The sequence below is a fragment of the Neomonachus schauinslandi genome, chromosome 11 (assembly GCF_002201575.2).
Source record: "Neomonachus schauinslandi chromosome 11, ASM220157v2, whole genome shotgun sequence".
In the NCBI taxonomy this organism is placed as follows: Eukaryota; Metazoa; Chordata; class Mammalia; order Carnivora; family Phocidae; genus Neomonachus; species Neomonachus schauinslandi.
In genome coordinates, this window is record NC_058413.1 from 8,904,895 (window position 1) to 8,932,747 (window position 27,853).

At 48.0% G+C, this 27,853-nt stretch overlaps 1 protein-coding gene across 1 annotated transcript in view; it reads left to right on the plus strand.

Annotated features, from left to right (window-relative positions):
- The window catches only part of LOC110576178 (solute carrier family 22 member 6-like), a 46,443-nt gene that overhangs the window by 11,278 nt on the left and 7,312 nt on the right, over positions 1-27,853 (plus strand). Inside the window, 6 exon segments of the mRNA XM_021685250.1 lie at positions 252-356; positions 1,552-1,697; positions 3,241-3,318; positions 3,321-3,408; positions 3,767-3,889; positions 19,146-19,353. Of these exon segments, the coding sequence (XP_021540925.1) occupies positions 252-356; positions 1,552-1,697; positions 3,241-3,318; positions 3,321-3,408; positions 3,767-3,889; positions 19,146-19,353 (748 nt within the window).

Consider the following 27,853-nt stretch of genomic DNA (forward strand, 5'->3'; position numbering starts at 1 on the left):
TTAGTGGTTAGTGGCCAGGGAAGGGGGAGTAGTCTGAGCTGGCACCCCAAAAGGCAACTTTTACGTGTTTTGAAGTAATATGAATCAATCTCACCAGGAGAAAGTGATGAGAAAGATTGTGTGGCAGGGGGAGGGAAGCACTCTCTATGTGCTGGTCCCAATTCAGGACCCTCAGCCCCACCAGGAGAGGGGTAGTGGTGCTTCCCTGGGGCCAGTCCAGCTCTCCTTGACCCAGCTCTTCTTTCCTCACTGTGGGACCTTGTGTGCACACACAAGACCTTGCCCCAGTTGAGCCAATCCATCTTCATGGCAGGAATGCTAGTTGCAAGCTTGATGTTTGGGACCTTGGCAGGCAGGTCCATGCTGGATCAGGAGCAAAGGGCTCTCTAGGCTGGACATGGAAGGGAGACTGGCATCCCTGAGGATCCAGGGAGGGACACATGACTGATCCACCCAAGTCTGACCATGTCTGGAAAGTCTGTAGGAATCACACAGCAGTCCATCAGCACTTCCCATGCTTCACTTCACTTCAGTGTGAAGCCAATACGAGTGGAGTGGTACTGTTATCTGCATTTTGCCAATGAGAAAACTGAGGTTCAAGGATATTAAATAATATGTCCAAACTGTCTAGAAGGAACCCAAGAAAGTTGTCAGTTGTGAATTCTGAGGAGTGGAATTGGACAGAAGAGAAGTTTTCACTTTTCATTAATATATTTTTTAACTTTTGTGATAATTTATTATTTTATGACTATAACAAGTAAATATTTAATGTTTACTTTTTTAAAAGAAAAAAGTACAGTCACATAGCTAGAAAGTGACAAAGAAGGACAAAAATCTAGATTCCCTGACTCAGATCTACAACTTACTGTGAGCTCATGGGAAAGTTACACAACCTCTCTTAGACTTGGTTTTTCCATCTATAAAATGGAGGTGTTGGTCTAAAAAATAAAATTTGCAAATATTAGAAATGTCATAGCAGATCAAAGGTACTCAAAATCAGCTTTATTCTTTACAAAATATAAGCCACAGCCATATCCATTTTCCAAAGCATAAACATCACAAAAGATTTTTTAAAAAATTAAAGATCACTATCTCTTGGGAGAGGTCTGACAGGAGTCACTATAGACCAACAGCCAAAGTACCAACCACATCTCAGAGCACTGGAAGCATTCCAAGCCTTGGAAACTTGTTAAAAATTAGGTTGCTAGCTTACCTTACAGGACGTGACTGGGACTCATCATCCAAGTTGTTTTAAATATACCGTTACGATTCTGATGAGAGGGTGTGGGCCCCTCCACCGAGGTGCTCGGGGATGTGTCAGGACCCTGGACAGCGGCAACACAACAAGCCTCCCAATACTCAGGGCCCTAAGATGCCAGCCCTCACCTTATCATTCCCCACTTTCCATCTCAGCACCCACCTCATGTCACATTTGGGCAACCTCACATGTATCTATTAGGTTCCCAGGGCACCAAGGGCAAGACAGCCAGGGAAACGGGCCAGAGGAGGAAGCAATGCGCTCTCTGTACATGTTTCCTCTCCCCACCACAGGCTGGGCTCCCCGAAGGTGCTGATCTGGACCGATCTGCAGTTAGTGGTGTCTCCTGCCTTCACACCCAACTTGCCCCCCTACTGTGCTTGCCGCTTCCTCTCGGGCATGGCTATGAATGGCATCAGCAGCAACTCTCTGATGTTGAGTGAGAAGGGCCCTGGGAGGGCCAGTCTCCTGGGGACTCCTGAGTCACAGGGTTTCAGTGGACCAGGACACCTGACAAATTCAGACCTCAGCTCCTTCCCTGAGTGAAAACAGAGTCCACCTTTCCCAGCATCCCTGCCTATCAGGACCTTTCCTGGAGTAGGCTGAGCCCAAGGCAGAAAGAAACTGAGATTACAGCCTCTTTGGAGGCTCTGATCATTTGGGGCTGGAATCCATCCCAGATATTTAGGGATCCCTGAAATAACGAACTGAGTAAAGACTTGATAGAGATTAGGTGGGGTTCCTTAAAGAGGCCAATCAAACTGTGAGCCTTTAATTCAACATTCATTTACTGAACACAATTTCTTTTTCTTTAAGATTTTATTTATTTATTTGACACAGAGAAAGAGAGAGAGAGCACAGGCAGGAGAAGCAGCAGACAGGGAGAAGCAGGGAGCCTGATGCGGGGCTCAATCCTGAGCCGAAGGCAGAAGCTTTACCAACTGAGCCACCCAGGCACCCAACTGGAAACAATTTCAAAAGGAATTTTGTGTCAGACCCTGCACTGGGGATACAAAGTGAACAAGAGGACACTATCCATGACCTCAAAGAGTTAACAGTCTACCGGGGGAGACTGCCAAGCAGTTACAAATTAGTGTGTTAAAAGCTGTGATGGGGGCCATCCTGGGTGATGTGGGAGCTCAGAAGTGGGAAAATCTCCCCAGAAGAAGTGATATCTAAGGGGCGCCTGGGTGGCTCAGTCGTTAAGCATCTGCCTCCAGCTCAGGTCATGATCCCAGGGTCCTGGGATCCAGCCCTGCATCGGGCTCCCTGCTCCACGGGAAGCCTGCTTCTCCTCTCCCACTCTCCCTGCTTGTGTTCCCTCTCTCGCTGTCTCTCTCTCTGTCAAAAGATAAATTAAATATTTTTAAAAAGAAGAAGAAGTGATATCTAAGCTCAGAATTGACTGAAAATTGAGGCAGAAAGTGAAAGGGAGTAAGGTTCTGGGGCAGAGTTCTAGACAAAAAGAATAGAATATACAACAGAATATACAGGGGCCAGAAAGTATGACCCATTGGAGGAAATAAAAGTGGTATAGGATGCCCTGAGGGCAGGGCTCATTCATCTCTATTTCCCAGGGCAAGCAAAGGGCATGGCACAGAGTTACCAACCCTAAATGTTTGTTGAATTAAAATGAGTTGAAGGAAGTGCAGAAGGAGTAACTATAGGCAAAAGTGGTTTGGGGGAAGCCAGGAAATATGAATGTTTGGGTTGGGGACACTGAATTAGAGTATGCCTTGGAATTCAGAGCCTTCCAGCCCATCCCTTGCTCCACACACACGCTGAACCTTGCCAATGATCAAACGACCTTTGCTTTACCCTCTGAGGGGCCTGGAGGTACAGAGTAGGACTGAGCTCAAGAGAAGAGTTCCTTCTGCTCCAATGTGAGGATCCTCATAATCACCTGGAAGTGACTACCACCCCCCACATGCACACATACCTACACAAACCCTGACTGATCTGAGTTCTGCTCTTCTCCCCAGGCCTGGAGTGGCTGCCCATCCATGCCCGACCAGGTCTGAGCCTCCTAATTGGATTTGTACCCTGACTTGGCCAGTTCTTCCTGCTGGCGTGGCTTATGCTGTGCCCCACTGGCCACCACCTGCGCTGTTGGTCTCTCTGCCTTTCTTTGTCTTCTCCATCTACTCCAGGTGTGTGGGGCCTGAGGGAAGGGTGGAGGGTTCACAATAAGTGAATAAGATGGGCAGAGCATCTCCTAGAACTCCCTCTCTTCCCCCCTAGTATCAAAGCAGGTGAAAGCAAAAAGAATCAATGCTCAGTTTGATAGGTGGGGAAGACCATGGCCCAGAGAGGAGAAAGACTTGCTCCAGGTCTCCCAAGAAGACAGTAGCAATCCTTAGAGTAGAACCCAGGGCTCCTAACTCCCAGGCCAGAATTCTTTCCACCTCTCCAAGGTGTCTTCCTGCTCTGCCCTGTGCCCTTCTCAGGCAACCACAACTCCCATCAACCCAGGCTGAAGTGGTGTTCGCTGTTGCCCCCCACCCACAGGTTCTTCATTGAGTCTGCCCTCTGGTACTCCTTCTTGGGGAGGTTGAATCTCACCCCAATGGCCCTGCAGAGAGTGACCCAGATCAATGGGAAGCAGGAAGAGGATGCCAAGCTGAGTAGGAGGTGAGAACCTGGGACTTTCGGTGACACCTCATGAGGGCTCTGCCTGCCCTTACCGTCGGCCTAGAACCCAGGACATCTGGTGCTTCCCAGGGCAGGGAATGGGGATATGGGTCCCTAGGGGGAACCCAGGCCCTGAGCCTCATCTATCCAAGCAGCTGCTCCAGATGAGTCTGTGGAAGGACCTAACCAAGGGCCTAGCCCAGCCCTCAATATTGCAGCTACTGTGTTCCCCTCCTGTTCACCCCCTCTGCCTCTGCCTCATGCCACTATGGTAGGTCCATTCTTGTTCAGGTAAGAGATGGAAAAACTGATAGACAGATACAGACTAAGAAAACAGGACAGGCTGAGAAGGTGAAAGGCTGAGGGAGGGGAAAAGGACACAAGTGCCCTGGAGGCTCAGAGGGTTCTACCTCTCCAGGGAAAGCTCAGCTGTCCCTCAAAATCTGAAGTTCTTTGCTCCCCTCCCAAGAGTTTTGAGCTCAGCCCCACTGACCTTGGGGGAAAAAGAAACAGCTACCCTCAGAAGCCCTAAGAGCTGTGTGTCATAGGCCCTCATATTCCCCTGAAGATGTCTGTATTCTTCTATAGCAGTGCACATTGCCACATATTTAGCAGCTGAAAATAGCACACATTTATTATCTCCCTTTTACTGTGGGTCAGGAGTCAGACCACAGCTTAGCTTGAGTCCTCCACTTAGGGTCTTACAAGGCTGAAACCAAGGAAGCAGATGGTCTGCATTCTCATCTAGAGGCTCAACTGGTAAATAATCCACTTCTAACCAAGCTCACTCAGGTTGCTGCCTGAATTCATTCCCTTGCACATGTAGGAGCCAGGGCCCTGGCTTCTTGCTGGCTGTTGGCTAGAGGTTGTCCTGAGCTTCTAGGGACTGTGTCCTCAGCTCCTCACCATGCGGGCTTACCCAACATGGCTGCTTACTTCATCATGCCAGCAAGTAGAGTCTCAGAGTGGGTCTGCAAGCAGGGGCCACCCTAGAGTCTGTCTGCCACAATGTCTTCCTAAACACTGCGCAATATGTCCATGGCAATGCAGTCATTTGCAGTTGACAAAGGTAGAGCCATGACCTCACATGATTTGCGTATTTCCATAATAGCTCTGAAGGAAAACTTACAGGTAATCCATGTTTATAAAGTAATATTAGGCAGTAGGAATAAGCAGACAAAAATATTTTAATGATTTCCTAACCCTATCTTTCAGAAACAACCACCATTAACCTACTGGCATATGTCTGTCCAGACTTTTATTGTTTTCACATGAAAAACATACAAACACACCGTAATTTACATTACATGTAGGTACAAAAATGCAACCATACCATACTCTTCCTACAGCACTAGAATCTTTTTTTTTTAAGATTTTATTTATTTATTTGAGAGAGAGAGTGAGAGAGAGAAAGAGCACAAGAGGGGGGAGTGGGAGAGGGAGAAGCAGACTCCCTGCCAAGCAGGGAGCCTGATGCGGGACTCGATCCTGGAACTCCAGGATCATGACCCGAGCCGAAGGCAGTCGCTTAACCAACTGAGCCACCCAGGCACCCTAGAATCTTTTTTATTCATTTTTTTGTATTTATTCATTTAAGTAATCTCTACACCCAACATGGGGCTCGAACCCATGACCCTGAGATGAAGAGTCACACACTCCTCCAAAAAAGCCAGCCAGACGCCCCTAGAATTGGTTTTTCCTTCATATTTCATGAACATCTTTCCATATCAATAAATGTAGACTTACATGGTTGACCCTGTATTCTCACTAATAAACCACCTCCAAATGGGCTCTACTCTCTTTGGCTGTGCAAAGGGCTGGGAGAGCAATGAAGGCGGCAGGTTTCCAAGGTGACAAGCAACTCAAGCCGACTCACAAAAGACATTAGGAAAATGAGGCTCTACCTGTTTCCAGTCTAGGCTATGCAGAAGTTGTAAGAGATAGGAGTGGTGGGGCAATTCATTGGCATGTGGTTTATTCGTGCTAGTTGTTCCCTTGCCAGTAGCAGAAATAACAGACTCTAGAAGTTTGAGGGCACATGGGTTAGGTATATTCTTTATATCCACCGCTCGAATCCTCCACCATATTATTTTATTCATGTTCTGCACACAAACACTTCCCAAACTCCATGGCTTTCTCATCCCTTCCCTCTTCCCTTACACACACGCACACATTTAAAAAAAGCACTGCTTCTTCCTCTTTCTCATTTGCATGTCTCCAAGCATCTTGCTCCCCAGCCTTTTGGGCTATTGATGGAGATTATTGTGTTGATCCAATTGTACCAACTGAATGTCTTCCCTCTCTAACAACAAAACATCACAAACAAAACATTGCCAAACATACAAGACCACTTGTAAGATCTCTTATGCACATTCACTGGACGTATTCCCTTTCCTGGTGGTTTCTCCCTGTGTAATTACAATAAATTTACCCCCACCCTCATCAGAATTCCATATTAAAAGATTACACAGTATCCCATAATTTTGTAATTTATATTACTAGTATGAGTGGTGAACACGAGGCTCTTTCCTGCTCTTCTTAATTATAAACAAGGCTGCCATAAGTATCCATATACATGCATCCCGAGCATCTGTCTGATATCCTGTGGATAAAGCTTTAAAGTGTGCTCGTTAGGCCAAAGGCATGAAAATATGTAAGGCTTTTCACAGATACTGTCAACCTACTCTCTGGAAAAGTAATATTTTTTGAAAGTGTATAAGATACCTTCACCAACAATGAGTACTATTGCTCTTAGAAGTAGAAAATAGTATCTTGATGTTTTAATTCACATGTATTTGATTCTGGAGGAAGTTGAACATTTCCTTCATATGATTTTGATCTATTCATAATTTCTTTTTCAAAAACTTCCTATTCATATCCCTTGCTCACTTTTTTCTTTTTATTGACTTGTTAGAACCCTCTTTTACATTAAAGATGCTAACCTATTACCATATATGACCAATATTTTTTGGATTGTAAAATCTCTTTTGAATGTATCACTTTTTAAAAATTAAGGAACTTTTAGGGTGCCTGAGTGTCTGATTCTTGATTTCGGCTCAGGTCATGATCTCACTGTTGTGAGATCCAGCCTCATGTCAAGCACAGTGTAGAGTCTGCTTGAGATTCTCGCTCTCTCCTTCTCCCTCTGCCCCTCCTCCTGCTCTCTTTCTGTCTCTCAAATAAATAAGTAAATATCTTTTAAAAATTAAAATTAATGAACTTTTATTTATTTATTTATTTAAATCTACCCTTTTTTTTTTTTAATTCAGCTTCCATGTTTTAGATTACATTTAGGTTATTCTCCTCCTGAGTATAAACTATTTCCCTAGATTTTCTTCAAGCATGTTTATATTTGTTTAGGCTTTTATATTTTGACATAATCCATCTGAAATATAGTTGAACATAAGTTAAGAAGTAGGATTCTATTTTTTCCCCTAGATTAGTAAATTGTCCCAAACCCACTTAATCAATATCCCAACCTTTCCTGGCTGGTGTGAAACACTACACTTATCACATATTGTTTCTGGACTCTTAAGTCCCATTGACCTGTCTGTCTATTCTGGTGCCAATACTATTCTGATTGATTCTTTTTTTTTTTTTTAAGATTTTATTTATTCATTTGAGACACAGAGATACAGAGAGAGAGAGAGAGAGCATGAGCAGTGGGAGAGGCTGAGGGAGAGGGAGAAGCAGACTCCCGGCTGAGCCAGGAGCCCGATGTGGGGCTCGATCCCAGGACCCCGGGATCATGACCTGAGCCGAAGGCAGACGCTTAACCATCTGAGCCACCCAGGCGCCCCTATTCTGATTGATTCTTTTTTTTTTAAAAGATTTTATTTATTTATTTCAGAGAGAGAGAATGAGAGAGAGCACATGAGAGGGGGGAGGGGCAGAGGGAGAAGCAGACTCCCTGCCGAGTAGGGAGCCCGATGCGGGACTCGATCCTGGGACTCCAGGATCATGACCTGAGCCGAAGGCAGTCGCTTAACCAACTGAGCCACCCAGGCGCCCCCTGATTGATTCTTAATCAGAGAGTGGCTCATATAAGATTGTCTTCTGCGGACAACCTCTCACTGTGCCCTTCACCAACCTTGCGGCAGGACACAGCACCTCATTGCATCTCTAAGGAACAAAGCTGCCTCACAAAGTGTCACTAAACATTATTGATTTTATGAATACTTCATGGAGAGATGGAAAAGATGCTTATATCATATACCACACAGCCAAAAAACTTAATAGGCATTTCTGCTCTCCCTCAAATTCATCCTTGGCTAACAACCACTGATTCTTGCCCTCCCTCTCCTGACACTTCTTCCACGTAACCTCTAAAATCTGCTACCAAGAATTCATCTCTAGTTGTAGTTTGCATACATCACCCAGCAAAGCAAAACTCCTGCCATGAAATGAATCCTTCTTTCTTAGAATTCATCAGTTATTACTTGAACATCCCTAGGAGGAGGGGTCTTTCAAAAACACCTTCTCCCTCCACCTTCTCCCAGTGCAATCAACTAATCAAAAGCATGCACCTATCAAAAGCAGGTCTCTTAACACAGGGAATTGGGGGGCGTGTTGACGAGAAGACCTAAGTAAAAAACATTACTTTCTCCTACATAATTATACATAATTATAAAAAGTAGTCTAATATGTGATAGATAATCATCTCTTATAGTTAAGAAAAGACATCCTTACCTATATCCAAAAGATAAAAAGCCCACTCACACGACTGACAGCCCTAAACGAAGAGCAGATGTGAGAGCAGTTTGCTAGCTGCAGTTGTTATGTAGATGTGGCATGGCCATTCCCCAAAGCACATCCCCTCTGCTTTTGCCCTAGGTCCACATCTTGTTCAGTTTCTATGGTATAGTCATGAGTCTGCAAAGTTTTGGGATCAACATCTCTCTGTTCCAGGTGCTCTTTGCAACTGTGAACCTACCGTTTTATTTCCTGAGCGTTTTTTTTTTTTTTTGACAATTTTTTTATTTATTTGAGAGAGAGAGAGCATGAGTGGGAGGAGGGGCAGAGGAAGGAGAAGCAGACTCCCCACTGAGCAGGAAGCCTGATGTGGGACTCGATCCCAGGACCCTGGAATCATGACCTGAGCCAAAGGCAGAAGCTTAACGACTGAGCCACCCAGACACCCCTCCTGGGCTTTTTGGCCACCAAACGGGTGGGCCACAGGCCTACGCAATGACCTTCTTGTTGCTGTCAGGGATCTGCACTCTGGCCTGTGTGATGACACCCCTGGATGAGCACGTCCCCCATTCCTGCTCCTGTCCTGGTCCCCTCCCAGACCCAGCCCCTAACCTGGCCAGAGCCAGCTACCTAGAAGGGTAGTAAAGGCCCAAGACTCCTCCAAACTTCTCCCAGCACCCTGTCATCACCTTTATTTCCTTCTAAGCCACTTACTCCTCCATGTCACAATAGCTGCATTAGGAAAGGGCTGTGTGACTAGCTCCATGAACTGCATCCTCATGTACACAGGGGAGCAGTATCCCACAGGAACGCAGTGAGTAGGTGTGAAGTAAGCATCCGGGAGGGGACAATCAGGCCCCAGAGCCAGAAGCTTTTCCAGTCAGAAAAAGCACAAAGGTCAATCAATCATTTTTTTTTTAAGGCAAAAAGGAGGACAAAAACATATAAAAATTAAGACAAATTAAAGACAAAAAGTAAGATGTATCAATGATTCCAACTATATCAGTCACCAAAATAAATGTAAATAGGTTAAACCTACCAGTTAAGAGGCAGAGACATTCCAAGTTAATTTTATTTACCACTCCATGCAGTTTAAGGACCCATCTAAAATGTTAGCACATGAAAACGTTACATATAAAGAAACAGAAAGGGGTACCTGGGTAGCTCAGTCGTTAAGCGTCTGCCTTCGGCTCAGGTCATGATCTCAGGGTCCTGGGATCGAGCCCCACATCAGGCTCCCTACTCAGCGGCAAGCCTGCTTCTCCCTCTCCCACGCCTCCTGCTTGTGTTCCCTCTCTCTCTGTCTCTCTCTCTGTCACATAAATAAATAAAATCTTTTTAAAAAGAAAGAAACAGAAAAATATATACCAAGCAAATATTGACCAGAAGAAGTTAGGTAGCTTTGCTGATAAGAGTCAAAATACACTTTAAGACCAAAGAAAGTACAATGGTTAAGAATATGTCTCTGGGGGTGCCTGGGTGACTCAGCTGGTTAAGCGTCGGACTCTTAATTTAGGCTCAGGTCATGATCTCAGGGGCTCCCAATCGAGCCCTGCACTGGGCTCCATGCTCAAGGGGAGTCTGCTTCAGGATTCTCTCTCTCCCTCTGCCCCTCCCCCTCTTAAATAAATAAACAAATCTTTAAAAAAAAAAAGAATATGGCTCCAGTATATAAACAGTATATAAAGTAACTAGTCCAAATGCTCAGTTATCTTACTTATAAAAACACACATAATAATAATAGTACCCGAAATAAATAGAAAACAAGGATATAAAAGAGAGCCAACAAAACAAAAAAATTGATCTTTGAAAATATCAATGAAATGAACAAATCTTTGGCAACAATAATAAAAAAATAAAAGACTGAAGACATGAACAAATATTAAGAATAAAAAAGAAACCGGGGCGCCTGGGTGGCTCAGCTGTTAAGCATCTGCCTTCGGCTCAGGTCATGATCCCAGGGTCCTGGGATCGAGGCCCACATTGGGCTCCCTGCTCAACGGGATGCCGGCTTCTCCCTCTCCCACTCCCCCTGCTTGTGTTCCCTCTCTCGCTGTGTCTCTGTCTGTCAAATAAATAAATAAAATCTTTAAAAAATAAAAATAAAAAAATAAAAAAAACAATCTTCCAATATTATACCAATGCTTCCCCCCAAAAGAGAAAAAGATGAAATTATCTCAGATTCATTCTCTGAAGGCAGTTGATACTGAACCCGAAGGAGTATTGCTGTGAAGTAAAGACTACAGACCAATATCACTCATAAACAGATACAAAATCCTAAATAAAATGTTAGAAAAATGAATCCAGTGATATATATAAAAAAATAATACATTATGACCATGGAATGTCAATCTCAGGAATCAAGGGTAGTTTAACCTGAGACAATATATTAATATCACCATATTAATAGATTATAACCCTAATAAAAGTAGAAAAATTTTTAATAAAAATTAACATATATTAAAAATTCTTAGTAAAGCAAATAATAGAAAGAAATTTAACTTGATGTAGAACATCTACCCAAAATCCACAGCAAAGATTATACTTAATGGTGAAACATTAGAAGTATCCCCTTTAAACTTGGGAACAAGACCAAGGTGCCTGCTGTCTCTTCCTCTAATCAGTATAATCCTGGATAGTGTGGTCAGTGCTCAGGATAAGAATAACAAATAACAGAACTAGGACTTGAAAGGAGGGCACCTGGGTGGCTCAGTTGGTTAAGCGACTGCCTTCGGCTCAGGTCATGATCCTGGAGTCCCGGGATCGAGTCCCGCATCGGGCTCACTGCTCGGCAGGGAGTCTGCTTCTCCCTCTGATCCTCCTCCCTCTCATGCTCTCTGTCTCTCATTCTCTCTCTCTCAAATAAATAAATAAATTCTTTAAAAAAAAAAGAACTAGGACTTGAAAGGAAAAATCAATACTGTTACTATTTACAGAAGATATAATTGCCGATACGAAAGTCTGAAATTATTAGAAATAGTAAAATTTGGCAAGGTGGCTGGATACAAGGTCAATACATAAAAAATCAATTGCATTCTCCACTCTGGTAAAAAGTAGTTAGAAAGTGGGTACCTGGGTGGCTCAGTCGTTAAGCACCTGCCTTTGGCTCAGGTCTTGATCCCAGGGTCCTGGGATCAAGCTCTGCGTCAGGCTCCCTGCTCCATGGGAAGCCTGCTTCTCCTTCTCCCACTCCCCCTGCTTGTGTTCCCTCTCTTGCTGTGTCTCTCTCTGCCAAATAAATAAAAATCTTAAAAAAAAAAAAAAAGTAGTTAGAAAGTTTAATTTTTTTAATTCCTATATTGAGAAAATTTTTAAACTATACTGAAAGGTATTTTAAAAACTTAAATAAATATATTATGTACATGGATCAGAAATCTCATGTCAACTCATAATTGACATAAGATAATATAAAAATGTCAGCCATTCCAATACTTATTTATAAATTCAGTGCAAATCTGATCAAAATTCCAGTGGAGGGGTGCCTGGGTGGCTCAGTCGTTAAGCGTCTGCCTTCGGCTCAGGTCATGATCCCAGGGTCCTGGGATCGAGCACCTCATCGGGCTCCCTGCTCGGCGGGAAGCCTGCTTCTCCCTCTCCCACTCCCCCTGCTTGTGTTCCCTCTCTCCTGTCTCTCTCTCTCTCTCTGTCAGATAAATAAATAAAATCTTAAAAAAAAAAAAAAATTCCAGTGGAGGGGAACCTGGCTGGCTCAGTTGGTAGAGCGTGTGACTCTTTTTTTTTTTTTTATGTTATGTTAGTCACCATACATTACATCATTAGTTTTTGATGTAGTGTTGCAGAGCGTGTGACTCTTGATCTCAGGGTTGTGAGTTCGAGTCCCAGATTGGGTGTGGAGATTACTTAAAGAAAATCAAATCTTAAAAAAAAAAAAATTCCAGGGACACCTGGGTGGCTCAGTCAGTTAAGCGTCTGATTCTTGATCTCAGCTCGGGTCTTGATCTCAGGGTTGTGAGTTTAAGCCCCTGGACTTGGAGCGTACTTAAAAAAAATTTTTTTTAATTTAATTTAATTTAATTTTTTTAAAAAATTCCAGGGGCACCTGAGTTGCTCAGTCAGTTAAGTATCTGCCTTCAGCTAGGTCATGATCTCGGGGTCCTGGGATTGAGCCCCGCTTACCCCACCCCATCCCCCTTGGGTTCCCTGCTCAGTGGGGAGTCTGCTTCTCCCTCTCCCTCTGCCCCTCCCCCCACTCATGCTATCTCTCTCTATCTCTCTCTCTCAGATAAATAAATAAAATCTTTTTAAAAATTATAATGGGTATTTTCCAAAAACTGTAAAAAGCAAATGGTAAAATGTATATAAAAGTGCAATAGGCCACATATAACTAAGATAGTTCTTTTTTTTTTTCTTTAAGACTTTATTTCAGGGAGAGAGAGGAGAGCATGAGCAGGGGGAGGGGTAGAGGAAGAAGGAGAGGGACAAGTAGACTCCTCTTTTAGCAAGGAGCCCAACATAGGACTCAGTCCCAGGACCCCAAGATCATGACCAGAGCCAAAGTCAGACACTCAACCGACTGAGCCACCCAGGTGCCCCAATTTTTTTTTTTTTAGTACGCTGCACATCGAGGGGGCTTGAACTCATGACCCTGAGATCAAGACCTGAGCTGAGATCAAGAGTCAACACTTAACAGACTGAGCCACCCAGGCACCCCTAAGGTAGTTTTTTAAAAAGAATGAAGTAGGGGCGTCTGGGTGGCTCAGTCGTTAAGCGTCTGCCTTTGGCTCAGGTCATGAGCCCAGGGTCCTGGGATCAAGCCCTGCATCGGGCTCCCTGCTCAGCGGGAAGCCTGCTTCTCCCTCTCCCACTCCCCCTGCTTGTGTTCCCTCTCTGCTTCTCCCTCTCTCACTCCCCCTGCTTGTGTTCCCTCTCTTGCTGTGTCTCTCTCTGTCAAATAAATAAATAAAATCTTTAAAAATAAATAAATAAAAAGAATGAAGTAGAAGGATTTGCCCTACCAGAAATCAAGGCATATTATAAACTCTTATTATAAAAATGTAGTAATTAAGACAGTGGATGATGGAGCAGGAAAAAATAAATTGCCCAGTGGGAAAGAATAGCAAGCCCAGAAACAGACCCACACACAGGAGAAAGCTGCAGAGGAAGCATTGCAGATGACTGGATAAAACATGGACCATTCAATAAATAGTATCAGGACATCTACTCACCCATATGCGAAATAAATAAAATGTAATTCATATTTCAATCTTAAACAAAAATTAATTCCTTCCGAAGAGGAAAGGATTTCTTAAGACATAAAAAGGGCTAACCAAAACAGGAACATTGATAAATTTTTCTGCTTTGAGTTTTTTTTTCAATTCTGGCCATCTGTTTCACTATAAATAATGTGAAAAGAGTAAAAGAAGGTATTTGCAAGGATTTGTATCCAGCATTTATAACAAACTTCTGGAAATCAATTAGAAAAAGGATTTCTATTTCCATTAAAATGACAAAAAAAACACTGAAAATAAGTCCAAAAAAAGTATAAAGTATTTTAAAATATCCTTAAAAACATCAAAGGGCTGGAATAAGATTAAAGGAAAACTAGGCCAACCGTCTAAGGGAAATCAGGAACCCAGAGAGATAAGCATCAAGGCAAATACTATACAGAATGGGGAAAGTTGTGGGCGTTCTCTTTGACCTCGGAATCAACTGTGTAACACAGTACTGGGGGTCCTAGCCAACACTGATCTACTAGAAAAGAAAGAGAAATAAGAAATTTAAAAGAGAGGGCGCCTGGGTGGCTCAGTCATTAAGCATCTGCCTTCGGCTCAGGTCATGAACCCAGGGTCCTGGGATCGAGTCCCACATCGGGCTCCCTGCTCGGCAGGAAGCCCGCTTCTCCCTCTTCCACTCCCGCTGCTTGTGTTCCTGCTCTCGCTATCTCTCTGTCAAATAAATAAATAAAATCTTTAAAAAAAAAAAGAAATTTAAAAGAGAAGTGTTTAAAATGTCATTATTTAGAGAGAATATGATCATTTACCTAAATAAACCAATAAAATCAACAAACAATTAAAACTGATAAGAGAGTTCAGCAAAGATGCTGGATAAAAAATCAAATTACCAGAAGATCAATAGCAATAATCTAGAGAAATAATCTAGAAAATCTTTGAAAATTAAGATACCATTCTGAATAATGCCAAAAGCTAGGTAATCACTAGGGAATTGACATAGGACACCTGAGACTTCCATGGCGAGAATTTTTGAAACTCTTTTAAGATCGCGAAGATTATCTTAGTAAATGGAGAGAGATCCCACACTCTTCTTTAAGTGACATAATGTGGGGGCACCTGGGTGGTTCAGTTGGTTAAGCGTCTGCCTTCAGCCCCAGCTCATGTTCCCAGGGTCCTGGGATCCAGCCCCGCATCGGACGCCTGCTCAGCGGGCAGCCAGCTTCTCCTTCTGCCTCTGCCTCTCCGTGTGCTTGCGCTCTCTCTATCTCTATCTCTCTCTCATAAATAAATAAATCTTTTTTAAAAATTAAAAAATTTTAAAAATAAATAAAAGATCACTTTGTGGCAGGGAGAATGGGGGAACTAAGAGGGGATGACGGAGGGCACTTGTTGTGATGAGCACCGGGCAATGTATGGAAGCGTTCAGTCACTATATCGTATACCCGAAACTAACAGAACACTGTATGCTGACTGGAATTAAAAATATTTTTAGGGGCGCCTGGGTGGCTCAGTCAGTTAAGCAGCTGCCTTCGGCTCAGGTCATGATCCTGGGGTCTTGGGATTGAGCCCCACGTCCGGCTCCCTGCTCAGCGGAGAGCTGAGCTCCCTCTCCCTCTACCTGCCACTCTGCCTACTTGTGCTCTCTCTCTATCTCTCTGTCAAATAAATAAATAAAATTTAAAAAAATATATATTTTTTAAATAATTTTAAAAATTAAAGATCACTTTGGCTTCCTCGTGGAGAACAGGCCAGGGACAGAGGGCCAGGGCCAAGAGCACAAATGGGAAGACTAGGCTAGAAGCTACTGCAATGGTACCAGCAAAGATGGAAAGAGCCTGGAGTGGTTGTGGAGATGCAGAGAGAGCCTGACTTTGGATGCGTTTCAAAGAGCATCCAAATTCATATTCTGGATGTAGGGAAATAAGGTAACAGGAGGCATTCAGACACTTGAACTGGAGCAACTGGGTAGTTCCAAGCGCCATGTGCCAGGATGGAGAAATCCGGGAGAGGAGCAGACTTGGAGACAGAGATGAAGAGTTCCTTGATCGTTTAACATTTGAAGGGCCTTGGGCACCTGGGTGGCTCAGTCGTTAAGCGTCTGCCTTCGGCTCAGGTCATGATCTCAGGGTCCTGGGATCGAGCCCCGCATCGGGCTCCCTGCTCCCTGCTTCTCCTTCTCCCTCTGCTGCTTCCCTTACTTGTGCTCTCTCTCTCTGTGTGTGTCAAATAAATAAGTAAAATCTAAAAAAATAAATAAATAAATGAAATCTGAAGGGCCTTTTAGACAGCCAAATGAAGATTTTGAATAGGAAGCTGGACATGTAGTCTGGTACTTAGGAGAAAGATGGGCTGGGAAGTTGTACAGTCACACAGCAGATGCAAATTGGGACCAGAACCCAGGCTCCCTGGTTCCAAAACCATTTGCTTCCCACTTTCCTTTCAGCCAAGGTCGGAGCAAGCATCTGGCCCTGTAGGGAATGAGAAAAGAGGGAGCACCGCTAGCAGGCAGAGTTAGGGCACCCGAAAGCCCCAGTGGCCCCACCAAGGTGCTCCTTCTCCCCACAGGCAGAGCGGTCTGAGCAGGACATAGGCAGGATCCCGAGCCCGCCGGTGAGCCTGGCTGCTGAGTTCTACCCCTCCTTGCCTCTCCTTGTCTACGGAGTGGTCCCTGTGGCTGCCTGCCCCACCACTGTCCTCCTGCCAGAGACTCTGGGCCAGCCACTGCCCTACACAGTACAGGACCTGGGGAGAAGGTGGCTGTACCCTCCCCTAGCCTCCCCACCCTCAGACCCACAGGAGACTCATAGCTCCTTGATCCAGCCCTGTTTGACCACAAAAAGTCCAGACTCCAGGGTGAGATCACCTGGGATCATTCAACTGGACTCTTGCCTGCGGAGCCTCCTGGGTCCTGTTCTCACAGGCAGAGTCCCCTGGAATCCTTCCTGGGACTCTCGGGTCTTGGAAACAGTGGGTGGTTTGGACATAAGGTGGGACAGCTGAGCACAAACACTTAAAAAGAATCCCCCGGTGCTACTCCTGAACGCTGCTTCTCCTTTCCCCATAGGTAAAAAGGGAAATTGGGGTAGAAGCAGCAGGAGAGGCAAATGGTCTCACTCCAGGCCTCCGGAGGACTGAGAAGGGGCAGAAAGCAGAAGAAGGAGCCCCTGAATCTCATGGATATGGACACCAAGAGGAGGGCTGGAGAAATGACAGCCAGGGGAGGACAGGAGGGACCTCTCCTGGACTTGTGGTTCCAGAGAAACACCTCCCCTGGGATCCCTCCTCCTAGCCAGACCCACCTAAGCCCATTTCATTAAAAGGTAACTATGCCCAGGGGTACCTTGGCGGCTCAGTCAGTTAAGCAGTCCACTCTTGGTTTCGGCTCAGGTCATGATCTCAGGGACCTGGGATCCAGCCCTGCAATGGGCTCCACGCTCAACAGGGAGTCTGCTTCTCTCCTTCTCCCTCTCCCTCTGCCTGTCCCCCTGCTCTCATGGACATACAAGCCCTTGCGCATGCTCTCTCTGTCTCTATCGATTAAATAAATAATTTTTTTAAAGAAACTATGCCCAACTTCTCCCGCTGTCCCTCTCTGGTCCACCCACAGTGGCCACTCCACATCAGCCAACCATCGTCGGTTCCAAACAATCATGCAGTGATCATCTATGCAGGAAATCCAATAGAGTCTACACAAATGCTACAACTAAAACATGAGCTTAAGCAAGGTTGTGGGGTATAAATCAATACAGTTAAAGAATTGCACTTCTGGGGGCGCCTGGGTGGCTCAGGTCATGATCCCAGGGTCCCATGATCTGCCTTCAGCTCAGGTCATGATCCCAGGGTCCTAGGATCAAGCCCAGAGTAGGGCTCCCTGCTCCCTCCCACCTCCCCCCCCTAGCTCTCTCTCGCGCTCTCGCTCTCTCTCTCAAATAAACAAAATCTTAAAAAAAAAAGAAAGAAAGAATTGCACTTCTATACACTAGCAATAAACAACTGGAAATTGAGATTTAAAAAACAGTATCATTTACAGTGGCATCAAAAAACATGAAATACATGGAAAGTTAAAAGATCAGTGGTTGCCAGAGGTTTGGAGGGAGCAAGGAGGGTTGAATAGGTAGAACACAGGGGATGTGTAAGGCAGGAAAACTATTCTGTATGATACTATAATGTATCAAAATTATCAGTAATCCATAAGGTAAGTATTATTATTATCCTTAGGAAGGATTATTATTATCCTTGAGGAAGGTAAGACACAGCTGAGAAGTAATAGAGCCTACACTTGAACCCAGATAGTTGACTTGTCCCAAGAATTCATGCATGTACACACACACACACACACACCATGCGCCCACCTTCCTCTCCACTTCTCTCTGCTCCCTGCGAGGCTGTTCTTAGAGTTACAGTGAAAAACCATATGCATCTGGCTCACCCCCCCCACACACACACACACTTGCACCCCTCCATCAGTCTTCCCTGGAAGTCGAGAAGGGACTACAGTGACGGGAGCCAATCAGGAGGCTCTGAAACTCTTTCCCTCTGAGACAGGTGCAAACATCTGGAAACAAAGGAGAAAAGAGGAAGCGGGAGATGAATGCAGAGGCAAGTCTCTGCTCTCCAAGCCAGGCCCTGGCTGCAGGAGCAGTGCACCACGTCGTACCTGGGCTCTTGTTCAGGAAGTCCAGCTAACCTAAGCTTCACTGCCAGACTCCTCAGCTCTTCTGTGATCCGCCTCCAGCGAGCCCTGAGCTGGCAGGGAGGAGGCCTGGCAAGGCAAAATAGCTCAAGGGGTCACTGAGATCTGGTCTCGTCCTTCCCACCCTGGGGCCCTCTCTCCCGCTCAGCCCCTGCCTGACTCTCCTGGGCTGGCCAGAACCCCAGCACTGATGGCACTGGGGGACCCGGCGAAAGAGGGAAGGAGGCTGGCCTGATCTGCGGTCCAGACCAGCACAGAGGATTCCCAGTCCTGGTACCAGTTCTGAGCCTGGGGGTTGCGGGCCATGAGGAGCTCTGGCAGTGGCTGCAGAGAGGCGGGAGCAGGTGGATGCGAGCTGTAGCAGCCCGGCCGGGAAAGAGCATCTGGCATTCCAAGGCCTGCTCTGGCCCCTTCCTGGGCTAATGGGGCTCTACCCTGGCCCAAGGAGCCCAGCTCCAGGTGCCTCCGAAAACAAGCACACATTGTCCCAGCCCCGAGAAAGGGAGGGAGGAGGGCATAATCCGCACCCAGCTCTGCAGGGGCGGGGAAGATACACAGGACTCCTAATCCCACTGAGCCAAAGGTCTGTTTCTCGATCCGCCCTATTGCCCGGCCGCGACTTGCCCCTTGGCCTTCCTCCTGCCTTCCGACTTCTGACCCCGCCCCCTGATCCTACCAGCCTCGCCTTCCGAGTCCAGGGCTTCTCCGACCCTGGCTCCGCCTCTCCGCCCTGTACCAGGTTTGATCCTAAGGCCCCATCACCTGGTCCCACCTCTGCTGGGATCGTCCGTACCTACCCGGCCATGTCCTTCAGATTCTCCACTTGCTTCACCCTCCCCTGCTGGTCGGACGACTGGTTCGGGACCATCCTCACCTGGGGGAGCCACGTGAGTACCCCCTGCCCCAGGCAGTCGGGCCCCCATGCCCCGCCCCTCTCCCGGCTTTCCCGCCTCCCAGCCCAGCCCGCACCACCACCGAGAAAGGGTTTCTGTCCATCGTCTCACTAATCTTCCCGAGTTCCTCTAAGACAAGACCCACGACCCCCATTTTACAGGCCAGCAGTGTCCTGTCCAGCCCACTGCCACTACCCTGGGGTGGGCTCTGCGCCTGTTGCTCTCCCTGGGCCATCCAAGTGGGTCTGTCCCGCCCCACCTCCCACCGCCCAGAAAGATTTTGAGTCGCAGTCCAGGTCTGGGACTAGGGTGAAGGGCAGTTGGACTTGCCTCTCTTGCCTCACCCTAATCCCAGCCCTGTCTGATCCTGTCTTGACTTAAAAGTTTGATATTTTGGGGGTGCCTGGGTGGCTCAGTTGTTAAACGTCTGCCTTTGACTCAGGTCATGATCCCAGGGTCATGGGATCGAGCCCCGCGCCAGGCTCCCTCCTCCGCGGGAAGCCTGCTTCTTCCTCTCCCACTCCCCCTGCTTATGTTCGCTCTTTAGCTGTCTCTCTCTGTGTGTCAAATAAATAAAATCTTTTTTAAAAAGTTTGATCTTTTGTTCATTGTGGGGTTGGTTGGTTTGTTTTTGCATTATTTTTTATTTTTTTAAATACTGCATTAAAATATGACATATCGTGGGCACCTGGCTGATTCAGTCCATGGAGTGTACAACTCAGGGTTGATCTTGGGGTTGTGAGTTTGAGCCCCATGTTGGGTGCAGAGATTACTCAAAAATAAAATCTTTAATAAAAAATAAAAAAAAAAAATGGCAAAGACTGGGTGGCTCAGTCGGTTAAGCATCTGCCTTTGGCTCAGGTCATGATCTCAGGTTCCTGGGATCCAGCCTCTTGTTGGGCTCCCTGCTAAGTGGGGAGTCTGATTCTCCTTTTCCCTCTGCTGCTCCCCCTGCTTGTGCTCTCCTGCTCTCTCTCTCTCTCTGTCTCTCTCTCGCAAATAAATAAATAAATAAAATCTTTTTTTAAAAATAAAATAAAAATTAAAAAATAGGGGCCCCTGGGTGGCTCAGTCAGTTAAAGCATCTGCCTTTGGCTCAGGTCATGATCCCGGGGTCCTGAGATCAAGCCCCACATCGTCGGGCTCCCTGCTCAGCCGGGAGATTCTGCTTCTCCCTCTCCCCTCTGCTCTTGCTCTCTCTCCCTATGTCTGTCTCTATCTCTCTCTCAAACAAATAAATAAAATATTTAAAAATAATAAAAAATAAAAATATTACATATTTTTTTAATTTTTTGCCCACTGCCCCAAGCCCCAGGCCTCTGTACAATCATCATCTTTATCTTGTAGAAACCTGATGGTGTGTTTATCATTACCTAGGCCAAGGTGACAGTGGTGCCAAGTCCTTGAGGCAGGAAAGTGCTTGGCATGTTCCAGAGAGAGCAAGGCCAGCGTGGCTGGAGCCAAGGAGCAGGAGGCCGTGGTAGAAAGTGAGGTGGAGCGGGAAGCAGAGGTTGACCAGTGTGGAGGCAGTAATCCAGGTAAGAGATGGCACTGGCCAAGACCACAGTGGCCGCACCCTGGATATAGGTAAGGAAGAGACAACGGGATTGTCTAATAAATTTGGTTTGGGATGTGAGAGAAAGAATGGAATCAAGGATGACTACAGGATTTGGGGCCTGAGCTACTCAAAGGACAGAGTTGCCATCAACTGAGATGGGCAAGGCTCCAGAGAGATCAGGTTTGGGGTTTGAGATGAGTCATGTCTGAGATGATTCTAGATTTCCAATGGAGCAATAGTCATAGCTCCAGCCATCACGTTGAAGCTGAGCCCGGCGCCTTCCCGACAGTTCATATAGCTGAACTCATTTAATCTGCATGAGAGCCCGACGAGGTCGAGCTATTGTCATCCCCATTTTACAGATGAGAAAATATTGGGTTTTCAGAAGAGAGGCTGGGCTGGAGACATAAATTTGGGACTCATCAGTGCGTGGGTAGCATCAGTTCACCTGGGAGTGGGTGTGAAGGTCCAAGGACTGAGCCCAGACACTCCAAAGTTTGGAAAGTGGGAAGATGAGGAACATCAGCAAAGGCAATGGAGGAACAACAACCAGGGAGAGAGGAGGAGAACCGGGAGGGGGTGTCCCCAGAGACTAAGCACAGAAAGTATTTCTAGGGATGCCTGCGTGGTTCAGTTGGTTGAGCATCTGCCTTCAGCTCATGTCATGATCCCAGGGTCCTGGGATCAAGCCTGTATCCAGCTGCCCGCTCAGCAGGGAGTCTGCTTCTCCCTCTCCCTCTGCCCCTCCCCTCCCCCATCTCTCTCTCTCTCAAAAATAAATAAATAAATAAATCTTAAAAAAAAAAAAGAGTATTTCTAGAAGGAGGGAGTAATGAAGAGAAAGCACTTTGAAAACTGTCAACTGAGATCATAATACAAGGAGACAGTTTGGGTGTCCGTGTAGCCCTCGGCAAGTCACAGAGCCTCAGCTTCTACAACTGTAAAATGGCTCCTTTCACCCTGTGACTGGCCCTTGTCCCCAGCCTCATCCCAGGACCACCTGCTGAGTCAGGTTTATGACTCTACCCACCCCCCACCTTCTCCTGGCCTCTGCCCTTGCCTCTACTTCCCACCTCCCACCACTTACCTGACTAGAATGTTCTAGTTCATAATCTATATTTTTGCCTCCAAAGGGTCCCCTCACCCTGGACCAGGCTTGTGTTGGGGGAGGGCGATTTTAATGTAAACACTGTGCAGTGCACCCCTCACGCTGCCAATATGTGTAATCACTCTCCCACCACCCTGGCTCTCCTTTGACTCTGGCTCGGGCCCAAAGACCAAGTGGGTTGCAGATGCAGCTGGGGACAGGGAAGGTGTGACCTGTTAACCAAATTTCAGAAACAGCTTTGGAGAGGAAGGCTGAGAGCCAGGAGTGGGAAGTGGGACCAGAGCTTGGAGATGAGGTTCAAGGTGCAGGGTCTGGAGCTGGGAGCCAGGAGACTTGGGGCCAGAGGCCTCCTAGTAGGCTAGGGAATGAGGTCTATTGACTGAGGACTGGAGGCTGGAGGCTGGGCCAGAGAAGCTTGGGGCTTGGGGCTGGGACCTGGGATTAGGAACCAGGAAACCACATCCATCACACTGACCCCTGCCAGAAGAGCCCAGATGGCACCCTTCAGATCCTCTGATCAGAAAGGATCTGGGAAGGGGCAGGCAATGGACTGAGTTTGAGCCCTCTAGGGCTGAGTCAGGGAAATTCACGGGAAGCCAGACACAAAGGACACACTAAGGAAAGTAGAGCAAGGGGGCCTGGGGTGAGGAGTGTCCAAAAAAGATTGGAGCCAGGGAAAGGAGCCCTTGATGGAGACAGGGGTCCAGGCCTGAAGGGTGGAGGGAAGGCCTAGAATTATCACATGTGGGAGCTGGAGGGTTTCTACATAAACTAGTGCCCTGTGACTCAAGAATCTTCCTCAGATGCCAGTCCTAAGAGAAGCTCACGTAAAAACTAATTTCTGTCAGGGCACCCGGGCGGCTCAGTCGGTTAAGCGTCTGACTTTTGGTTTCAGCTCAGGTCACGATCTCGCGGTCATGGGATTGAGCCCCGCATTCGGCTCTGCACTCAGTGTGGAGTCTGCTTCAGATTCTTTCTCTTTGCCCCTCTCCACTTGTGCACTCGCTCTCTCTCTCAAATAAATAAATAAAATCTTTTTTAAAAAATCTGTAGTGAAATAAGTTTGGGAATCTGCATGTTTTCTCTGCCTCTCAGAGAATCTTAGTGCATATTTGCCATTTAAAGGTTCTGATAGGTTCTTACAGTAAAGAAAGCCTAATTAATTTCCCGTTTTCCCATGGAGGCCTTTTTCTTATCATTTACACCTACTAATGTCTTGCAAAATAAACTTTGAGGAATACTAGGCTAGCCTAACCTCCTGTTTCACTTCTGGGAAACCAAAGCTCAGAGAAGGGGAGTGATCTGCTGAAGGTCTCAGGGCCAGAGAGGCAGAACTGAGTCAAATCCCAGGTGTTCCATCTGCAAAGAACATCAGAGCTGGGAGAGTCCTTTGGGACCATCTAGTCCATCTTCACCTCTATCCCAATCCCATTTATAGATGGGTAAACTGAGGCTGAGAGAGAGCCATGACTCCTTCCCTCCCACAAGATTCTAGACTGGGCCCCCAACCTGACTCAAACAGTCCGGTGCCCTGACATCCTACAGAAGCTTGGACACCAGACCATCCTCCCCTGGCTCCCCTATACTGTCCCTGATGGAGCCAGCTCCCACTGACCATTCCTGTACTTTTCTTCACCTTTCTTCCTACTCCCAGGAAGTTCGTGGGCTCTGGTCTGCCCTGGTACCTTCCCCAAGATCATCTTATCTCCTCAAATAGCTCATCAACCCCATGGCTTCTGGGCTTTGATTTCTCCTGTTCACTTCCTCATGTTCAGCACAGTGCTGTGCATAGACTCCAGACTGTTGCCTTAGGATGGGGTCGCATTACCAATCTGGAGAAAGTAGGACATACTATAGGCTGCATACGTCATTTTTAAACAGCGACTACTGGTTTAAAACTCTGGAAGCCAGGGGCGCCTGGGTGGCTCAGTCGGTTAAGTGTCTGCCTTAAGCTCAGGTCATGTCCCAGAATCCTGGGAATGAGTCCCGAGTTCCACATGGGGCTCCCTGCTCAGCAGGGAGTCTGCTTCTCCCTCTGCCGGCCGCTCCCCCCTGCTTGTGCTCTCTCTCTCTCTCTCTGACAAATAAATAAATAAAATCTTAAATAAATAACCAAACAAAAAACTCTGGAAGCTTACCCCTGGAATGTAGGGCAAGGGAGCAAAGGATCGCCATGAGAATGGCTGCCCTGGGCCTGGGTTTTTATCCCTGTCTTCCCACAGGGAAGGCTTGCAGACTCCCCCCTTGGTGGGTGATGACAGGAAAGTTAGAGCAGGCTAGACCTATGCTCAAGGAAGAGGACCACAGGCCTAGGAGGACAACATAGCCACCCCAGAACTAAGCAACTTGAGGCCCCGGCAGGGCTGCTTCCCACGTTCCACAACGCAGAGCCAGCCTGGCTCCCTCCCTCCATCCCTCCCTCCCAGTATTGCCGCCATTTTGCTAGAAAGGTTTTCCTTCCTCTAGTAGGCACCCAGCCCCTCCTTTTCTGAGCCTCCCGCCCTCAGTGGATAGGGCAAGAAGGACAAGAAAGGCAGTGAAGGTTTGTCCCCAGCCCCTGAGGGCCACATGCTCCCTAGCCCCGCCGGCCGGGCACAGCACCCTCTCGGCCTTCTCGGGGCTCCAGCTTCACGCAAACCCCTAATGCGCCCCAAGGAGGGGCGGCTGTAGCCGGGAGGCCCCCCCCCCCCAAGCCTCAGCCGCGGAGCTCCGGCCCTAACTCGATTGTGCACTGTTAATCACAGCGTGTGCTGACCGGCGGAGTAAACAGGCGGCCTCCGAGGTCGCCCAAAGTCATCAATCCCTGCCCTGGTCAGGCCTTCAGCGGCTGAGGCTGGCAGGAGGCGCGGAAGGCCGGGGGGTGGGGGGGGTTGGTATTAGACGCTGGGCAGAAAGAGTGATGGGCCACAGTCAGGGATGGGGCGGGGGGAGAAGGGGAAGGCGATTCTAGACTGGGCCTAGATGCACTGATATTGACATTTGGGGGACCTTTAGGATAGAGGCAAAGGCAATGATCGGGAGTCTACCGGCCTAGCTCTGGCACCTACTAGCCGAGCGACCTTAAACAGATTACTGAACCTCTCAGTACCTCAGTTTCCTTATCTGTGAAATGGGTATAATAATTCTACCTACTTCGTTGGGTTATTTACAAAAATTAAATTGGTTAAAACATGTAAAACATTGAGGGGCGCCTGGGTGACTCAGTCGGTTAAGGGTCAACCTTCGGCTCAGGTCATGATCTCAGGGTCCTGGGATTGAGCCCTACATAGGGCTTCCTGCTCAGCGGGGAGCCTACTTCTCCCTCTGCCTCTCCCCCCTGCTCATGCACTCTCTCGCTCTTGCTCTCTCTCACAAATAAATAAATAAAATCTTAAAAAAAAAAACATATAGGGGAGCCTGGGTGGGTCAGTCGTTAAGCGTCTGCCTTCGGCTCAGGTCATGATCCCAGGGTCCTGGGATCGAGCCCCGCGTCGGGCTCCCTACTCAGCGGGGAGTCTGCTTCTCCCTCTCCCACTCCCCCTGCTTGTGTTCCCTCTTTCCCTATCTCTCTCTGTCAAATAAATAAATAAAATCTTAAAAAAATAAAAAATAATAAAAAAACATGTAAAACATTGAGAACAAAGCTATATGTTTGTTAAATAAATGGGGCAGCAGAATGAAGAGCTGGGAGAGACACTGGCTTAGCAAATTCCCGGGATACCCCTCCTTCTTATAAATGGCCCAGAAGAGTTCTCAACTAGTGAGAAGCTGGGCCCAAGATCTACAAACTGTGAGGGAGTCCAGAGGGCCGACTAAATTAACCTAACCTAACCTCAGTTTTCTATCTGTAAAATGGAAATCATCACAGCACCTACACCATGGGGATGTTATGAGGTTTACATAAGACAAGTGCACGTAAAGCGCTCATGAATGCGTTAGCCAGGGATAAGTGCTGCAGTGAAGGGAACTTCAGAGAGTTGGATCTGCACCATCCCTTACCCACCCCTGACAACGAAGGGCCTGCGCTGTGGGGCAAGAAAGAGGCCTTTGTGCTGTTACTCCTCTCCCTGCGCAGGCACAACCCCGCCCCGCCGGGCCGGGAGCCCGGCCGCTAGAGGGCGCCGCAGAGGTGCGGAGGGCGGTGGGTACCGCCCGAGCGCGCCGGGCAGAGGGCGCCGAGGCGGGGGCTCCAGGGTCACCACGCCGCAGGCCGGGAGAATGGGCAGCCCCCTGCCCACCGACGTACTTCCTGCGCCCGCGCCCGGGGCGAGGGTCTCGCGGAGAGGTGGGCAGGAGAGAGCGCGGGCTTAGGCTCCACTCGCCCTGCTCCCACTCCTCGCTACCGTGGGCTTCGAGCTTTGGTCTCCGTCTGGGTGGGGACTCGAGGACAAGGCGTACACGCTCACGGGGGTCGGGGGGAGGGTGCTACGAGGCAAGGAAGCCAACTTAGCCCGGCTGGGGATAGGGGACCCTGAAATCGGTCCTGCCTCACCCGGGTCACTCGCCGGGCGCGTGGACTCAGCTATGGAGGCTGGAGAGAAGCCTTGGGGATCCGGCCCGAAGCGCCCGCCCAAAGTTCTGCACCACTTCTCTCCAAACGTCTCACATCTGGTCAAGTCCAGGGCCAGGGCGCATATACCAGGTGGCGGAAAACTTGGGGACCCGGTGTCCACTGACCAGGCAAAGCAAAACTGACGCCGTTAATCAGATTTCTCAAGCCATTTTTTACCATACAGATTTGAGTGGGAAGCACGGGCCTCCATAGCGCTGGGGAAAGCGCCCCTTCCCTCCGTCTGGGCCACACGTCCACCGTGCGTCCAACTCCTAGGCGGACCTGGGCTCCGAGGTCCTGTCCACATAGGCGGGACAGAGAGCGCTTAGGGACGCCCAACGGGAACCCTGCTCCTCCCTGGAGCCCCGTGCAACCCCGTGCAACCGAGATTCACAGACTCGTCCAAAATGCGTCACCTCTGCTCCCAGCATTCAACGCCCCCGCGCGACCCCTGTCGCTCCAGCCGCCGGAAGGACGAGGGGGCGCTCTGCCCAGGTCCAGGCTGTGCAAGGAACCAGGGCCTGGGCCGCCCGCAACCCATCCATTCTCCGGAAGGCGACCTCGAGGCTTCGGGGCAAATAGAGCTGAGCTGCCCGGGACCCTGCCCCTGCCCCGAGAGTACCTGCACAGAGCCCTGTCCCGGAGGTGAAGCGCCCGGTACGTGGAGGGAGATTGTTTCTCAGAGGCCTTAACTGCGGAACGGGATCGGAAAACCTAGATTTCCTGTCCCAAGATAATGCTTTTTGTTGCGGCCACTTTCTCCCCGGCCCCGATTGTCAGGGACTCTGGGGGCCCGTTACTAGCCCTGATTTATCTTCGGCCCCGCCCTGGATATTAGTTTCTTCTTTTGTCTGGGAATTAGTCTCTCCCGACGTCCCCTTCGTTGGGGAGGGGAGGGAAGGGGTGTAAAGAGGCTGAGGGCCTAAAGTAGCGGTGGGGGTTGGCAAGGAGGGATGCCGGCAGGACGACCAGTTGCCTTCCCCCGCATCCACCCCCCAACCCCCAACCCCCCGGGCTCAGAATCGAGGTCACCTCCCACAGCGGGTGAGACCTCCAACCCAGGCCCATTCCTCAGGGCACTGAGTCCCAACCAGTCCGACTTCATAGGTCCGGCGGGAACGAAAAGGATCGCCGACCCCGGCCTCTTCCCAGGACAGAGAAAGAAGCAACACTGACAAGTGGCAAATGTATCTGGGTTTGAGCTTCTGACGTGGGTCCAAGCCCAGTGGGAGGGTTTAAACGAAGGGGCTACCAGCTCAGAGCACCAGCACACTCCCAGCGCACGCTCACTTCCTGT